Here is a 16152-nt window from a genome sequence, read left to right as displayed (position 1 = left end):
GATTTATGTGGACCCTATCGATAGTCGGTCAGCTGTCAGCCTGGTTGGCAGATTAAGGCTGCAGTCTGCAACACTTTGGTCCACATCTCAAAGGATTTCTGTCTCTGTTGATAGTGCTGGTTTTTCTGAATCTTACTTTCAAATGAATAATCTTCTTTTTCACTTATTGAATAGACCTGGAAAAAATGTGCTTGGGTTTGTCCTCTCTTTCATTTAAAGCCTCTTCTTGTGTCCTATCCCACACTGCACACCCAGCCAGGAAAAGAGATTTTGATAATACAAGTTGTTGCAATCTTATTTTTTATACGCAGTTCCTCAATTGCAGAAACTACAAATCCTTCAAGTCAGTCTGTCTCAGTCTCCTTGATATGGTTTTTTTGGCATCACACATGTTCGATTACAATATTATGCTGAAGGAACACCAACCCACTCCTGTGCCTGTCATGCCCACACACACATGCTCTCACTAACAGTCACCATATGCCAGCCTGTGCCAAAGCCCGTCTTAATCGACATCAGTTTTCCATGAGCCAAAACCACAAAGAGGAAAAAGTGATATTGTTCAATTATGAATCCGACACATGTATAATAGATGGACTCTCTTTTTTTCTGTGTTTTCAGTTTTAGCAGAGCTCACAGGAGGAAGGGAAGGGAAGGGAAGGGAAGGAGGGGGGTCCAGTATGGGCCCCTTCTTCTTGCTATGTGAAATAATGCCTAGCGCAGTCCCAGATGTCAGCACCTATTGGTGGCAGGCCTCACTGAAACCTCTAATGGTGGATTGCAGGTGACTCCTAATGCAGTCTTCCCATTGTGGAGCCTCTGCTACAGTGTTTTGGAGCTCAAGGGCACCAGACACGCTTCGGTCAAGGAGAGTGCATGTGGCGTGTCAGAGGGATGTGGGGGGATGAGCGTTAATGTCTGGGAGTCCACGAACACAGAGGCTGACATGGGCTCGGTTGACAGGCGAGACAGCGAGGAGTCAATGCAGCCACTAATGCTGCTGGTTTCGCCTGCCACCATTACAGAGAATATTCCACTGGCACATGTAGATGTTTCAAATATGTTGGAATTAAACATCAACACACTGGTTACAAAGGAGATGTCTCCCAGAGTGAAAAAGCAAAGATCCTCAATGATATTATTCTTCCTACAGAATAAACAACAAGCCTTTTATTTTCCCTGTAATGTGTGCTCAGCAAGACCTGTGAACCTCCACTCTGACAATGCCCGTCAGTGGTTGCTTCCAAATCACCCAGGCAATTTATTTAAGTAAATGTCTGATCAATACAGGTCCCACTAACACACAACATAAATAGGCCTATGCATTAGCCTGCGCATTAGCCCACTGATGTGTCAGGGGCTTTTTGTGTAGCCTGTGTTTACCTCAACCAAACACCATTAATCAACCTTAGATGAATGTGCTTGTGAGCTTCTTGTTTTCTTGTTGAAATGACAGAAAACTCAGTGATGCTTTATTTTACTTCATATTATCTTGGTTGACTGCTTAGCTTTCTGCAACAACGGCCTGATATTCATCCTTTCTCTTATGATTTTATCACATTGAATTAGCTATTAGCCACAACATGTCTGCCCTGCCCAAGGCCGCTAATGTATTTAAACATTAGTCCAATTGGCTCTCAGCCACAGTGTGGCCCTCTCCAGGTCAGAGATCTCTGTGGTGCTACAGTGGGCACCAGGGCATCAAGACATTAGGGCAACTCCACTGGGGCAAACAAGCACTGAGCCACACTGACAGCTCATGGCAGGCGATGCAGGTAATTAAGGCAGAGCTCTGCAGAGACCGCCTAGGGAGGGGAGAGTGGGGGCTGGGGGAGTGGAAAAGGGAGGGGTGGAGGACAGGACGGCCTCATGATGACAGTGAGTAAGCATCCAACCCCCCTCCTGCACCCCCTCAACCTCTACCCCCTCCTCTCTTGCCCTAGGGGCTTACACAATAAGCGGTAAAGAGAAGTGCTGTGCAGAGCCGAGATGCACAGATCAGAGAACAGGGTCCCCTCACTCTCCCAAATCACCGGCTCCCAATTTGCCCTCATGAATAATGTTGAGCGGTGTGCTCAGTGCCATGCAGCCGCTATGTAAAACCAATGATACCCTCCTCTGATGTCAACTCTCTGGAGGGCGAGATGAAAGTCATCATGGAGAGGGTTAGTTGATGCATATGAATGCTCATTTACATGAGCGCCAACAAGAGTCGAGGGAGTTCCCACATACTGGGTACTTTGAAGACCTTAATCAGTTACATCACCAAGGTGGAAATGGACAATTTCTAAAAATCAACTGAGACAGAGAGAGAAAGAGAGAGATGGCTACGGAGTGAAAAGAGGAGAAACTCCTGTGAGTGAGTAAACAAGTTCTTGTTGCTGCCACTGAAGCTAATATGCAAAGGCACATCAAGAGACAGAAGAGAATGAGGTAAAAACAACCATATGAGACATTCATAATGCTCCATTACCCTTCCTAAGTGACACTGCATTGAAATGACAGCATGTACCCGATGTAGCAACTTTTAATATTATTCCACATGAATATCAAAGTGTGAATCAGAGCCTGATGTAGACTCTGGTTACATACTCACATACTGCATTACGGGGTCAAATTAAAACCCATAAATACCACAGCCACGGGCCCAACAGTATGTCCTCTGACACATGACTGCAAGAGATTTTAGTTAATGAAATCCAAATGCTCTTAAATTATCATAAACCATAATTAATCATAAATGATCTCTGATTCTCTTCAAGCAGGTTTTTTTAGTCATGCTAGCGGCATGGTTCATGTCAGTCTCAACCAATATTCAGTCAGTCCAGCACTTTGGTCCAGACTGAAATATCTCAACAACTACTGGATGGATTGCCATAAAATTTTGTGAAGACATTCATGGTCCACATAGGATGAATCATACAGACTTTGTTGATCCTTTCCCCTGAGCCCCAACATGAGGTTAAGATTTGTGTTATGTGTCTATACAATTAGAAGGTTTGCAATGACACTTGGAATAGACTTTTATGATGATGTACCATCATCTGGCCAAAATTTTTGCTTATCCAATACTATATCCAATAACTTTCCCAATTACCTTGGCTTGGCACTTTGTGTTTAGTGCTAATTAGCAAATGTTAGAATGCTAACAGCCTAAACTGAGATGGTGACCATGATAGATATTATACCAGCTAAACATCAGGATGCTAGCATGGCTGTAGACTCTTAGTCTTGTTCTATAACTGCTTTTGTGATTAGGCTATTTGTACAAGTCTGCAGGCTCTACAGTGATCAGACGCACCGGTTTGTCCCACAACACTGCAATTGTGATTTAATGTTTTGATGTTTTAATCTTTGTAAATTCGACCAGCTCATGGCATACATTGTGAAGATGTAAGTTAAAGTTATTTCATGTTATAGCCCATAAAGTTATTTATAGGCCACAAAGAGATTTGTACCTTGTTTTGTTTAAAAAACAACTGGGATTTCAACAGGATTTCAACGTTCAGCTAAAATGTGGTTAGAACATCAACGTGTCACAAAACACATTGTTTAATGATTTTGATCATTTTTAATAATTTGTTCAGTTGTAGCTTGAAAGAGAGACGATATTGATTAGTGTGAAGGTATTTCTCCAAAGTCATATTGCACTGGAAAGCAAAATGTGGTCTACATGAGGACATCATTTCAACGCATTTAATGTTTCATATAAAAAATGTTGTAACTATATAATAGAGATGGAGCTTAATCAACGTCTTCAAATAGTCAGTGTAAAAACTTCATTTTTGACCCTGTTTGAATGTCTTTTTTCCAGTGACCATAGTTGTTTTTTAAATGTCTTTAAATGTTTTCAACAGGAAAATGCTCACTGTACTGACAAATACCTTGGTGGATTTTGGAAGACAAAACATAATTTTTCATCTGTTGAGGTGCTGTCCATGGTGTTGAAAGGTGCGCTCAGTAGGTGTGCTAAGCGCTGAAATAGTTGATGAAAACACCTATGGTCCATGCAGAAGATGTATGTGCAATACACTTAAGGGTCCCGGTTTGGGCGTTTAAAAATATGGTCACCTTAGCAGACTCACAGCCCGGCTGCAGCCAGTAGCTGGCTAGTTTAGCATAAAGACTGGAAGGAGGGGAGAGACAGCTACCAAAGGTAACAAAATCTGCCTACTGGCACCTCAAGAGCTCACTAATTAACATATTATATCTTGTTTGTCTAACCTACAAAAGCTGAAGTGTAAAAATGTTATGTTCTTTGGAGTATTGGGGTATGTGGACAGTAACTTGGAGTCTCACAACCTCAAAGTAATGACAAGAGTCCAGTTGTATAAGTAAAACATTAGTTCTTGTCTTGTCATCTTGTCATTGAACTGAGTGCTGGAGTTTGTTTTTAGTAAGAGAGGTTTTAGTTTGAGCTGCTTTAAAAAAAGCTCACACTTTTAGAGAGGGGAGGAGAGGCATTATTTCTATTTCAGTCAAATTCCTCCCACCTCTGCTGGCTATACTGTCAAGTGCAGCTCTGACTTGAGCTGACAGACAGACAGAGAAAGAGAGAGAGAGAGAGAGAGAGAGAGAGAGAGAGAGAGAGAGAGAGAGAGGAGGTTGATCTCAGGTGAGCTGAGAGGGAGGACATTAAACCCAGCAGGGAGGGATGAACGAGGAGATTAGCTGAGGGAGGAAAGCTGACAGTTTGAACATCATCTTAATATTATACTACAGCACAGAGCAGGAGCCTATAGCCAGTATATGGATATCATATGCATCTGAATGGAATAATTACATTTAAGTCTGAGCAGGGTTTTACATTATTTTTCCTGTGAGAGTTCCAACAGTGCATCAGGGAACTAGCTGAAGTGAAATCTCCTGGATTCTGCATTAGAGGATGGTCTTTGGTATTAAAAACACTCAATGAATCACAAAAGCTTTCTGATGTACACTTTTAGAAAGTCTGTAATGCACTTAATGACTAACCAGTTTTCCTATACATTGTTTTTCTATAAATAAATGACTTGATTTGACACATGACTGAAGGCAAGTGGTGACTAAAACATGTTGACATGAATGACTGAGAGCTGAATTGCAACATTAGTGGTGAGCAAACCACAGTCCAAAAATGTGACTGAGATATGTTGACTCAAGTTCGCTGTTCAGCCTGTCTGCTGCTGTTTGTTTTTCAATGAATAGTGCCAATTGAACACACACAGGTGATGTGTCCATTTCTGCCACATGTGTGTCCATTCACAGATATATTTTGGATTTCATTCTTTGCATCAAAGGAAAGAGACAACATTGCTCTCAGTCAAACTTCTGTCCCATCAGTGTGGCTGCAACACTGGGCCTGCCAGATACTCCACTAACACAAGTGTGTTAGTCTTATCTCCTTATAGCAAAAATCTCTCAGTAGTTGACAAATGCAAGATAAAGATTAATATCATTCTAACCCAAAAAATGTCTTTATCACTTGTAATTTTTCAGTATTCTGCATTTAGCACCTCCACCTGAAAGATGTGATTAGCGCTGAGTTACAAATTTTGGAAAACACATTTTTGTACACAAGAGAGTGAATGTTGTCTTTAATTGTTGCATGCATTACTTGCATTGGTTTACAGGCCTTACAGAGATGAATGTAGAATAAATCTACTTATATCTTAATCATAGAGTGTGTATAATACGCATTGCATTAGCAAGAAATTGCAAGAAAGAAAAAAATTATATGATTTAATTCCATCACAACGGATAAACACAATATACTATTTTCCTGAATCCATTTTCACAATGAAAGATTACATAAATATTTATTTTAAATACTTTTCTCTCTTTGGCTCAGTACAGTAATAAGGTAAAGGCAATTTTCTTTATGGGCATATTGTTTTTGTATCGTCTGAGGGTGAGATAAAACGAGAGCCATTTGCAGAAGAGAAACAAAGAGGCGAAATAAGCTGGCAGTTGACAGTGGAGGGCAAATCAAAGTCCTGGGGTTAAATGGGATTGTGGGTCAGATGACTAGACATCGCTGCCTTTCCGCTCACAGCCATCCTCTTGTGCCTCAGAAAAATATCAACCACCCCTACACCCCCACACCCCCCCCCACACACACAACACTCTCTCCCCCCATCCCTGCCTCCCCTCCCCTCAACAGCCTCCATTTGCCTCAAAGGCGAGAGCATTTCATCTTCAGTAACCCCACTGCAGGAGACAGTCCTCCCTTATTGCTACTAATGCAAACACACAGCCAGCCAATCTATTACGTATGCGGGTCTGTATGTGTCTGTGCATTATTTTGTAGAAATCATAAAGTTTTTGTGCATCAACACCACTGCATATCTTCAATTTACCTTCATTCAAGAAGCATAACCACACTCAAACACATCACAGAACAGACATACTAAAAATACACCTTGAATCCTATAGTGAGGATACAATATAGGACCCTCGTCATTTAGTCCTACAGCAGGCTGTCTATACAGCACTATTATAAATCACCCTGATGGATACGCGGTCAATTGAGAGTAACAGAGACAAGCAATGGCTGAGAAAATGGCAGCTATCTGCATTAGAGCTGTACTCAATCTGCACACAGACGCCAGTGATCCTTTATTAATCATCATGTTTTCTGTGATTACTAGACCACAGTACATCCAAACCAGTGTTTCATTCATGTTCATAACTACCTCCTAATGCAGCCTTACATACATCTTTCTCTGTCCTATACCTGGATTGTGTGTATCACACTGCCTGCCTGGTGACAAGGGGGCTCTGCAAACACTGCCAGGCAGCAAAATACACATCAACGTATTCAGAGCGTTTAGTGCCCGGGATTAATCAAATTATAATTTAATCATCTGATCAAACAGCAATTAGCATAATCACTTCTGGGGAAGGCCTGATAGAGCGGAGACTGAAGCGGAATGGAGCTGGGGGCTAGCAACACTTTAATGAAACATTGCCAGAATGTTTGAAAATGTTACACATTTCAGGCTACAGGAACAGAGCTGGATTTTGAATACTAATCAGCACGGTTTGGTAACGCCTAATGAATACACCCCAGTAGTCAGCCAAAGAGAGGGAAACTGCCAGTGAGTTTGTGATTTGATATCTTTTTGCTGCATGGTATAAAATTCAGTTTAAAAAAAAATTAATGTTTGTTTTATTTCATTTTATATTATCTTTTTATTTATTACCTATCTTTTAACAAACTATTGCTGTGGCAGTCCCAGGTCACCTCTACTTATTTTCTTACAAAACAAGTAGCGCAGGGACCTGAGCACTTGGGAATCTCAGGTTCAAAACATACTGAGTCTTTATTAATCTCATTGGAAATATCCTGATATAAAAATACAAACCTTTTGTCCTTGTTTACTGTCCTCACAAATCAAGTCCCGTTGATGTAATAATACTGTAAATGGCCTGATAGAGGAATAAACAACCTGCTGAATCTTTTTTGTAACCTTGTCTTGGTAAAGATTATGGCAGAAGTCACATAAAGCAGATTGTAAAAAACAAAAGGAAAGAGAAATTACAAAAGCAAACAAGACAACAGAAAACTCTGGAAGAAACAAAAAAGCTGGCACTTTTTTTAATTACACAGTCAGCAAATGATTCTTTGTAATCTGCTGGTTTACCAGCCTTACAAAGATAAAGAAGCAACTGCACCCAAATATCTTACAGTAGAGGGCTACACTGATTGGATGTCCACATTTTGCACCTAAGAAATCACCTTGTGAATGGAGGTTATAATAACTTAAGCAGGGTCAATGTGTTATGAATGGCTACTACAGAGCAGATATGAATAGATTGTAGGTTACATACTGTTTGTTACTACTGGCTACTGTTTTTTTAAGTTATACACAATTTTAGAATTAAACATTATAAACAGTGTGAGCTAATCACTGCAGTGAAGCTTTTCACTTTCTGCACCTCAGATGGATTTCAGATATATGTTGAATTTTCTCAGGGATACCAAGACCCTCTGATAAATGATTGGGTCTGCAGGATGAGATATTATTGAGCTTCAAATGTTTCTAGCACATGCTCACACAAACATTTCACATCATCATCTTACTGTGCATACAGTGTGGTGCTGTTGTGAATGTACATGAAGATAAAAAAAAGGAGGAGGATCTGTCTCTTCTTCAGAGATATCCATAAATACTGTTAAAATAAAGCTGATCTGTCAGCACACAGATAGCTGTCCACATCCAAGAAGAACAAACAGGCGGCAGAGTCTCTGTAGGGTTGTTTGGCAACAATTCCATCACCCCAGTGACCAACCTTTATCAGAATATGCAACTACAGTATACTGCATTTAAAAAATACATTATGGAGGATAATGCATTGCCACCTACCCAACAAATGAGGCAAAATATTCATATGGAACATGTGAAACGTCCACTGCCAACATATTCTGCAGATATGTTCAAAGCAGAAGTAAAGATATGTTGTTGTGACATGTTTCATGCCACATTTGCCAATGCGCTGATGTTTCTAAATGTTTGATTCCCAGAATATCTGCTCATGGCAAATAAGCACAATCCTGTTTAAGACAACAAAGCTCTTTCCATGTCCATCTGTAGTTTGACTGTAGAGTCAGTTCACAGAGGTTTCCCTGCTGTTGAATATTTGCTGTTGTAGCTTCAAGAGTTGCCAATCAGCTGAAAAATGTCACTGTACAGCTCTGAATGGAGGACTCCTCACTGACAAGTAACCTTCTAATGTTGAGTTTATCAAAATCAAAAGTATCTGAAGTTTGCTGTTACATTCTTGTGTGTTAGACATCGAAAATTGATAGAGGAAAATGAGATAAACCACATGTTATGAGATAAAAACAAAAAGTTTCAATAGGGTTTATGTGAATGTAGGAAAGCTGAAACTAGACTACGAGCAAAGAGCAATGGCCAGGGCCTTTATTTAGGGAACAGCCTGAGCTGAACTTAGCTTACGTCTTGCAGTACCTGCGTGGCCAAAGCATTAACCTACTGCCCTATTTTATAATGAAAGGATACAGACTGCATGGAGAACAAACACTACAACTAATTGTCATCCTGTTAAGTCACCTGTCCTGTCAACAGATGCCAAGAACAATGTTCTAGAGCAAAGACTTAACAAGTCTGCTTGCAGCATCATTCTTAAATAGTTCACCCACTGGTGTCTTGATGCACTTTACATTCACTTTTGCAAGAATCTTAAAAACATGTAATGCACAATGGGATTTACTGTTTTTAAAAGCAAATGCAAACACCATGTGAGTTATGAAAGTTACCAAACAAACTCAAGTGTGGTATGGTGGTTGTGACATCTGTGAGAAGTGACAGACTCCAGTAAGCATCGATAGCAATTCTCATATTATCCATAAAACATTCACAAGCTGGGAAATCCCTTAATAGCCGCTCTTGTATCCGGCGTTCTAATAATTGCGGAGTATTTTTCTACTCCATTTGCCTTGACCTTATTAAAGTCAAGTTCATATTTTCCTGACATTTCATAAATCATCACACTGTTCTTATGTCAGTTGCATCACTGATTATCACCAGCATAAGCAGTACAAAGCATTGTCCTAAAATTACACAGAGAGCTAAAGCTGCTTCTATCACTTATACCAGGAAATGTGGATTGTGGAACTCAATATGAACAAAACTGTAAACCATAGACTGTGAACTTGTCTTCTTCCTACATTAAAGATTGGTCAGTCTTCATCAGTGTCCAATGATATAACTGCCTGATATATAGGAAAAGTGCCTAAAATAGCCTTGTTTCTGCATGGAAAACCAGGCTGATTTGATATGAATTTCAGCATTAGATACCACATAACACAAGCTGACTCTGTGTCCCTCTTCCCCCGCTCTTCCTCCTCTTTTTCTGCCTCACTACACACTATCATCTCCTTAAGCATTCCGGTCTGGGTTAAATGAAACCTTTAACAGTTCAATGTGCATCCATTAACATATGCTTGAGTCTACACCCGTCTGAACAGCCAAGCTAAGGCGTAAGCGCACACAGTGGAGCGACACAAAAAATCTTGACCCGATGGCACTGACAAATCCTGCTGAGATTAGCGAGTCCACGAAAACAGCATGTCACTAATAGACAGTAAGTCTTTAGAAAAATACCAGATAATATTCATTTACAAAGCCTTATGCATGATCAAAATAAGATGTTACAATAAAAATGTCTTCCTAAACCTGAGTTGTACAGTGGTTGTAAAAAAGTCAAAGAAGAATCAAAGCTCTGACCTAAATTCAACCAATCAGAATACATGTTACTGAATGAGAATGTGACTGAAGTGAGGACTTTAAAAGTTTCATTTCCTGTTTCCAGGATTACTACATACAATCTGAAACACCATGTATAAAAAAAATAGATCAATTTCAGGTTAAAACTACATTTTCATTATTAAACTGTGTTACAATGAAGAAATAATCACCTGAAGGTCGTAACTACAAATGATCATAACACATGGTATTAAAATGGACTGTTTATTAGCTCAGACTAACATACAGGGTTAAATGAATGTAGGAATATCCAACCACTAATACAGCACAGCATCAGTAAACTCTGGTCAGCACTAAGTACTAATAAAGAATAATCACAGCATTTTGAAAAAAAACTCGTTTCCTTCCCGGTGGCCTACATTGTGTTGACTGGTGGGTTGATATTAATGGGCGGCTGAGGAGCTGAGCTCAGTTGTTGTTTGCTGATGTGTGTTGCTGTGACTCTGTCAAGCCATTCTGGCTCTATGTGAAGTGACAGATGTATACCAAAAGACACAAGTCTGCACAGACCTAGTTTCCCACTGGCCTTAATGTGACCTCTACACAGCGCTGTTTTGACTGGTGATAATTGGTTAGAACACTGCAAACGGTATCAAACTTGGTGTACAATATCAAACAGTCACATTAAGACTAGCGAAGACTGGACAAATGTTTCACTTTCAGCACCAAAAAAATATTAAATAAAAGAAATGCAACACTGTATCTTTATAAGACATCTGTGAAAGTTTGAGACAAAATAGGCTCAAGTCACTTTTTCAATATTCAACCGAGACTGTGATCTTTCCTTATCCTTAACCAAGAGCTGTGAGTGCCTAAATAACTACAAACAACTTGAATCATGCTTTAGTTGCTATGAGCAGATACAATATTGTTAGGAAAACAAATTAAATGTGTTGTCAGTGAACACTTTGTCACTTGGCAGATATATTCATTAAAAGCCTTCCTCATTATGTTGATGAAAAACATAAATTAGTAGTATAATATCTATGAGATGGAGCTGTGTAACCCATGTATTGCAACTTTCACAACTGACAACATCATAGACTTCTCCCTCTCAATGGCACAGTAAGGTACACACATGACATTGTGATCAATTAGTTGCTCATAACTGGTAAAATTATACAGATACACACAAGTGAATGATGTCTGTATGTCTAATAGCTCTCCTCTCTTGAGCCTGGTTGATTATAATATCTGTGCTTATCAGGGTTAATATCTGGTATTCTCGATGAATAGCCAAAAAAATCAAAATCAGCAGTCTGCACCTGCTGATGACAGGTATTCAGATGTTCGGGCATTTTTAATCTTTAATCCTTCACAATTGTTGTTCAGTATGAAGGAGCTAAGAGACAATTTTCTGTGTTCAGTCTGTTGCTATGATGATCTGTAGCAGAAAAAAAGCAGAGGGAAACTAAACCGTGTTCCTACATTAATCATGTTTGAAGTCTGGATGAAGTCATACTGAAAATGCTTATGTTTTAATAAGCGAAGGTACCTTTTCTCCAGCAGCCCCTAACCATCCTAAGCTGAAAGCTAAAAATACACATGCACAGAGTGATACTAAGATCCAATTGAGGAGCTTCGCTGTATATTTACACAGCTTATTAGTGTCCAATTGAGCATGTGTCAGATTTCCCCCCCTGGCATAGCTGAGCAAAAACAACATTATGCCATTTCTCCAATTTTATCTCTTCATAACTGGAAAATGTTGTTCCCATTCCATTTAGGTTTTAATAGACACTTTTGCAAGAGCAGTTTAAAAGCTCAAGCACCACTGAAGTGAACTCCACAGCGGATTTTACTCTCCACAGCGGTGAATTGTTTATATCTACTGTAGATGAGCTCGCAAATGTGTCCTCAAATTGGCAAACGGCAATTCAGAACAAAATGGAGTTTGTACAGTAGCTACAATTCATAAATGACCACCGCAAAGCTAGAACTGAGGTGCAAATAGATGGATTGAATTTATAAGCTTTTAAAGATATTTTCTACTAACAGACAATGCAAATATCACTATCTACATAAACGGCCTTAAAAGGATAAACCTAAATAAACAAAAATCAATTAAAGCATTTGACCAATCAAGCATTTAAATCAGATCAAATGTTACTCCCATAAATATCATAAGGCAAGAGTGACAGGCTGAAATCTATCAGGAAGCATTCCCAGGGTCACCTGAACAGAGTGCAGTGTTGCTCGAGCCCAAAGCCCACACTGCAGCAACACTCATTACCCAGGTCTCCATAGAGACAACCTCAGCAGCCTGTACTGGACCAGAGCCTTAAAAGCCTTTATTTCAGGAAGCTATATCTCTCCATCCACAAGAGGTGCAAAATGTACTATTCTGATGGAAGCTGCTCATTAAGACTAATCTCTGCAGGTCTGTTTGGTGAAAACAAATGTGCAGCAGAAAGAATACTGTGTCAGATCAACAATCACAGCCCTTTTATTCTGCCAGCAGTCAGTTTAGCATTGCACAGAAAGAATCAAAATACAAAGTGAGGACTGTCATAATGCACTCTTGGGCAATTCTAATTTCTGCCCACAAAACAATATTTGAATCTTTGAATCAATAGAAAAGGTCAGTGTCAAATGAAGCGAGTCCGTCGATACAAATGGTACAACATCAGCAGCGACCACAAACGCAGCATTCATCACAATTAGAAGTGCTGTTGCTGCCATTCAAAGTTTCCATGTAGATGTCTGTAGCAGCAGCCATTTTGCAACGCTGTTGCCTGGACCAAAGAGACTGGAAAAGCCATTCACAAGCAAAGCAATTCATCGTGCTCAGCAAACAGAGATTTCAGCACAGCATTGAGTGAGATTTGAAATGGACATCAGTGTCCTCTCTGTTTCTGGACAATGTCTGGCATCAATTACAGAAAGGAGTCTTTGGTACGCCACGGTCACTGCTTTTACTCCATTCTCTTCTATAAATAACCACTGCCTTCATTGAACCCTTCAGCATGGCCACAAAATGGTTTTCCTGTCATCTTTGCTTGACGCATCACCCTCTACTCTCAGTTTACAATGTGTCCACTTTTTTTTATTTTTTTTAACCCTTTCCCTCCGTCTACCTTTTGAAAGATCTTCTAAATACCCCCAATTTTCTTTCGAGCTGATTTCTGCCCCCCAACACGCGCACATCCCACCCCCTACCCCACAGCCCCTTGTCCTCCTCATTGCCCCCCTTCCTCACACACCCTTCTTGTGTTCGCTGTAAAAAAAATCAGTCACCCCCAGCCCCAAAAAACACAATTGTCACTTATCAAACCTATCTTTTGGGGAATTCACTGTGCACAAAATAGGATCTGGATGTATTTTGTGTGATGTGCACTTGGGCAAGGGTGATAAGGGCTTGTCTATTTTTTTTTTTTTCCAATCCAAAATGACTCCATGTCTGTGCTTCTAATATGGCGGTTGCAATGCCAGAAAGAAAGCACAGCCAACCTATTTAATCCTTTTTCCTAGAAGATACTCGATAGATCTAACAGAAAGCATGCAAACATGCAATCATATGTGCAAAGTTATTACATTTGATACATTAAATAATAAAAACATTTACTTCTATTAAGGCATTCAATAAATGCACTACATTTTTATCAACATCTTGGTTCAGTAGTAGAGTTCTAAATAGAAAATTCATTCAAATGTCTTTAAAGAAATTATTTCATTTTCATTAAGTGAATAATTGCAGTGTTTGAATGCAATTTGCTGCCTGGTTGGAGATGAAACAAACAAATGCTCATTAATACAGGTAAACATGCAAATGTGTTACAACAAAATTAATTAATTACTAAGAAATATTTTTTAGAAGCTATCTACATTGAAATACGGTTAAAAAACTCTTAACATACACATGAATCATCTAAAAATGATGTAGAAAAATGCACCCAGACTGAGGCCCAGTACAGTGTGATGAAAGAGAATAAATAATCTTCTCTAATTCAAACTGAGAATGAAACAAAAATAATAATAAGATTTAATTGAAGGCCTAGAATATCCTTAAAAATATATTGTGCACAAACTAAAACAAAAAACACATGAAAATGTGTTGTTCCTAATGCAGTACAGGCTGCACCTATCACTCAACCTACATAAGCCCTCTCTCTCTCTCTCTCTCCTTCTGTGTATCTCTCTCTCTCTCTCTATTTGATAAAAGGATCACCTTAAATATGTATAATGCACGAGTGGTTAAGCGTTCTTACACTTAAGCTCTATGAAGGTTAATGTAAATGTAACTATCAACCCCCCCCCCCCCCCTTTCAGAAAGGCTCTGTGCTTGTGACAGGACATAGCAACAGCCTGTTCCTCCGTTCAATTTACCAGCACAAATAAAAATCATTCAATACCTTCAATGTGCAAATGCATGCAGACTGTTTAAGATATTATTTGTACGTTCAGTCCTGTGGGATAATTCACATAAACTTGAAGTTTAACGTGCACAAATGCATCACCTACCATTCAAGATGCACTGGGAAAAGATAAGAGCCAATATCCACATGCCCCGCTCCGTTCAATATCCAAGCTTATGCTTTTTCTTCTTCTCTCCCCGCACTCTTTCTTCTTGTAAATTCTTCCTTTTAATTCTTCAACAAGTCAATTGCAATGAAAGAAAAGGGAGCATGCAAATCTCTCTCTCCCTCTCTCTCTCTCCCTCTTTCTCTCTCCCTCTTTCTCTCTCCCTCTCTCTCTCAATCCTTCACGTTGGGAAGAAGATGAAGAGGAGGAGGTTTGAGCTTGTTCCTGCTGCTGATTGTCTCCTGGTACAGCGGGAGATAGTGTATGATCCACAACTGTGCGTCTCCCCTTTTTCGGACTGACCGCACCGCACCGCGCGGGGCCTCAGTGCATCCGTCCCCCCGTGTCGGAGCGCTGCTCTGCGTGGAACATGAGGGAGCTCGGCTCGGTGCGCTCCGGTCCAGGTGAGCTGTGCCGCCGCCGCCGCCGCTGCTGCTGCTGCTGCTGAGTCAGAGGCTGGAGACGCATAGGACAAAGTGCCAATGCGCACACCCAACTCCACGGTTAAACAATTAAAACAACAAAAACAAAACAAAAAACAAACAAAAGGCTCCAAAAATCTGAATAAAGAAAAGAATCAATAAATAATAAATAAATAAATTAGAAGTCTATGCACGCAAAATAGCCAAACATGTCACCTCGGGCATATGGAGAAAAAAAAATGCGTAAAAGTTGGATTTTTTCGAGGATTACAAAGCGCATAGAGTTGATTGTTAGCTGCGCTGAAAACTCATTCTCTCTTCGCCGCCTCTCTCCGTCCGGCGAGCAACAAGCACACGCATCTTCCCCGCAGCCGCACACACAAACTGCGCACACTGGTCCCTGCGCTTATAACCTGCCCTGCCTCACAGAACTGTGGAATAAACCCTCGCCTCCTTCTCCGCAGCCGCTTCTCTCCCTCTCCATTGCCTTAAAGGTGCAGGGGTGGGGGGGTGGGAGGGGGGGACGAAGGGGGCGCACAGCTGAGCCTCTGAAGGAGCGTTAAAAAAACAAAAAAAAATCCTCTTTCTTTTGTTTTATCAGTGAGAAGACGGATCAAGGTGTCCCACTCAAGAGAGGGAAAACTGTACATTAACATAAGCAGGAGAGAATTAGCCCATGCAGGACATCCTTCTATGGTTTGCTGGCGCTGCTGTGGTGTAGCAGGCTGGAGGATGGATGCTGAGGGAGGGAGGGAGGGAGGCAGAGAGAGGGAGTGATGTAGGCTACACCTGACTGGATACTATGTAGGCATTTGGTGAGGGAAAAGATGCTAAATTATCTTAATTGGAGGAGATCAAATCTTGTCTTTTAATGTGTTTTCTGGATAATTTATGAGCCCCAGGGGCGTTTTGGGGATCCTGCCAGCCTTACCCCTGCA

At 40.4% G+C, this 16152-nt stretch overlaps 1 protein-coding gene across 3 annotated transcripts in view; it reads right to left on the bottom strand.

Annotated features, from left to right (window-relative positions):
• Window positions 1-15652, bottom strand: part of dscama (Down syndrome cell adhesion molecule a) — a 93213-nt gene extending 77561 nt beyond the window's left edge. For 2 of the 3 annotated variants that reach the window (XM_067607376.1, XM_067607377.1), the window contains exon 1: window positions 14733-15647. In XM_067607376.1, the coding sequence (XP_067463477.1) occupies window positions 14733-14775 (43 nt within the window). In that variant the 5' untranslated portion in view covers window positions 14776-15647. Of the gene's footprint in view, window positions 1-14732 lie in introns of all 3 variants that reach the window. The other variant, XM_067607378.1, reaches the window with a different exon arrangement.
• Between the last annotated feature and the right edge of the window lie 500 nt (window positions 15653-16152).

Source organism: Thunnus thynnus, chromosome 13 (assembly GCF_963924715.1).
Source record: "Thunnus thynnus chromosome 13, fThuThy2.1, whole genome shotgun sequence".
In the NCBI taxonomy this organism is placed as follows: Eukaryota; Metazoa; Chordata; class Actinopteri; order Scombriformes; family Scombridae; genus Thunnus; species Thunnus thynnus.
This window is presented reverse-complemented; position numbering and strand designations above follow the sequence as displayed.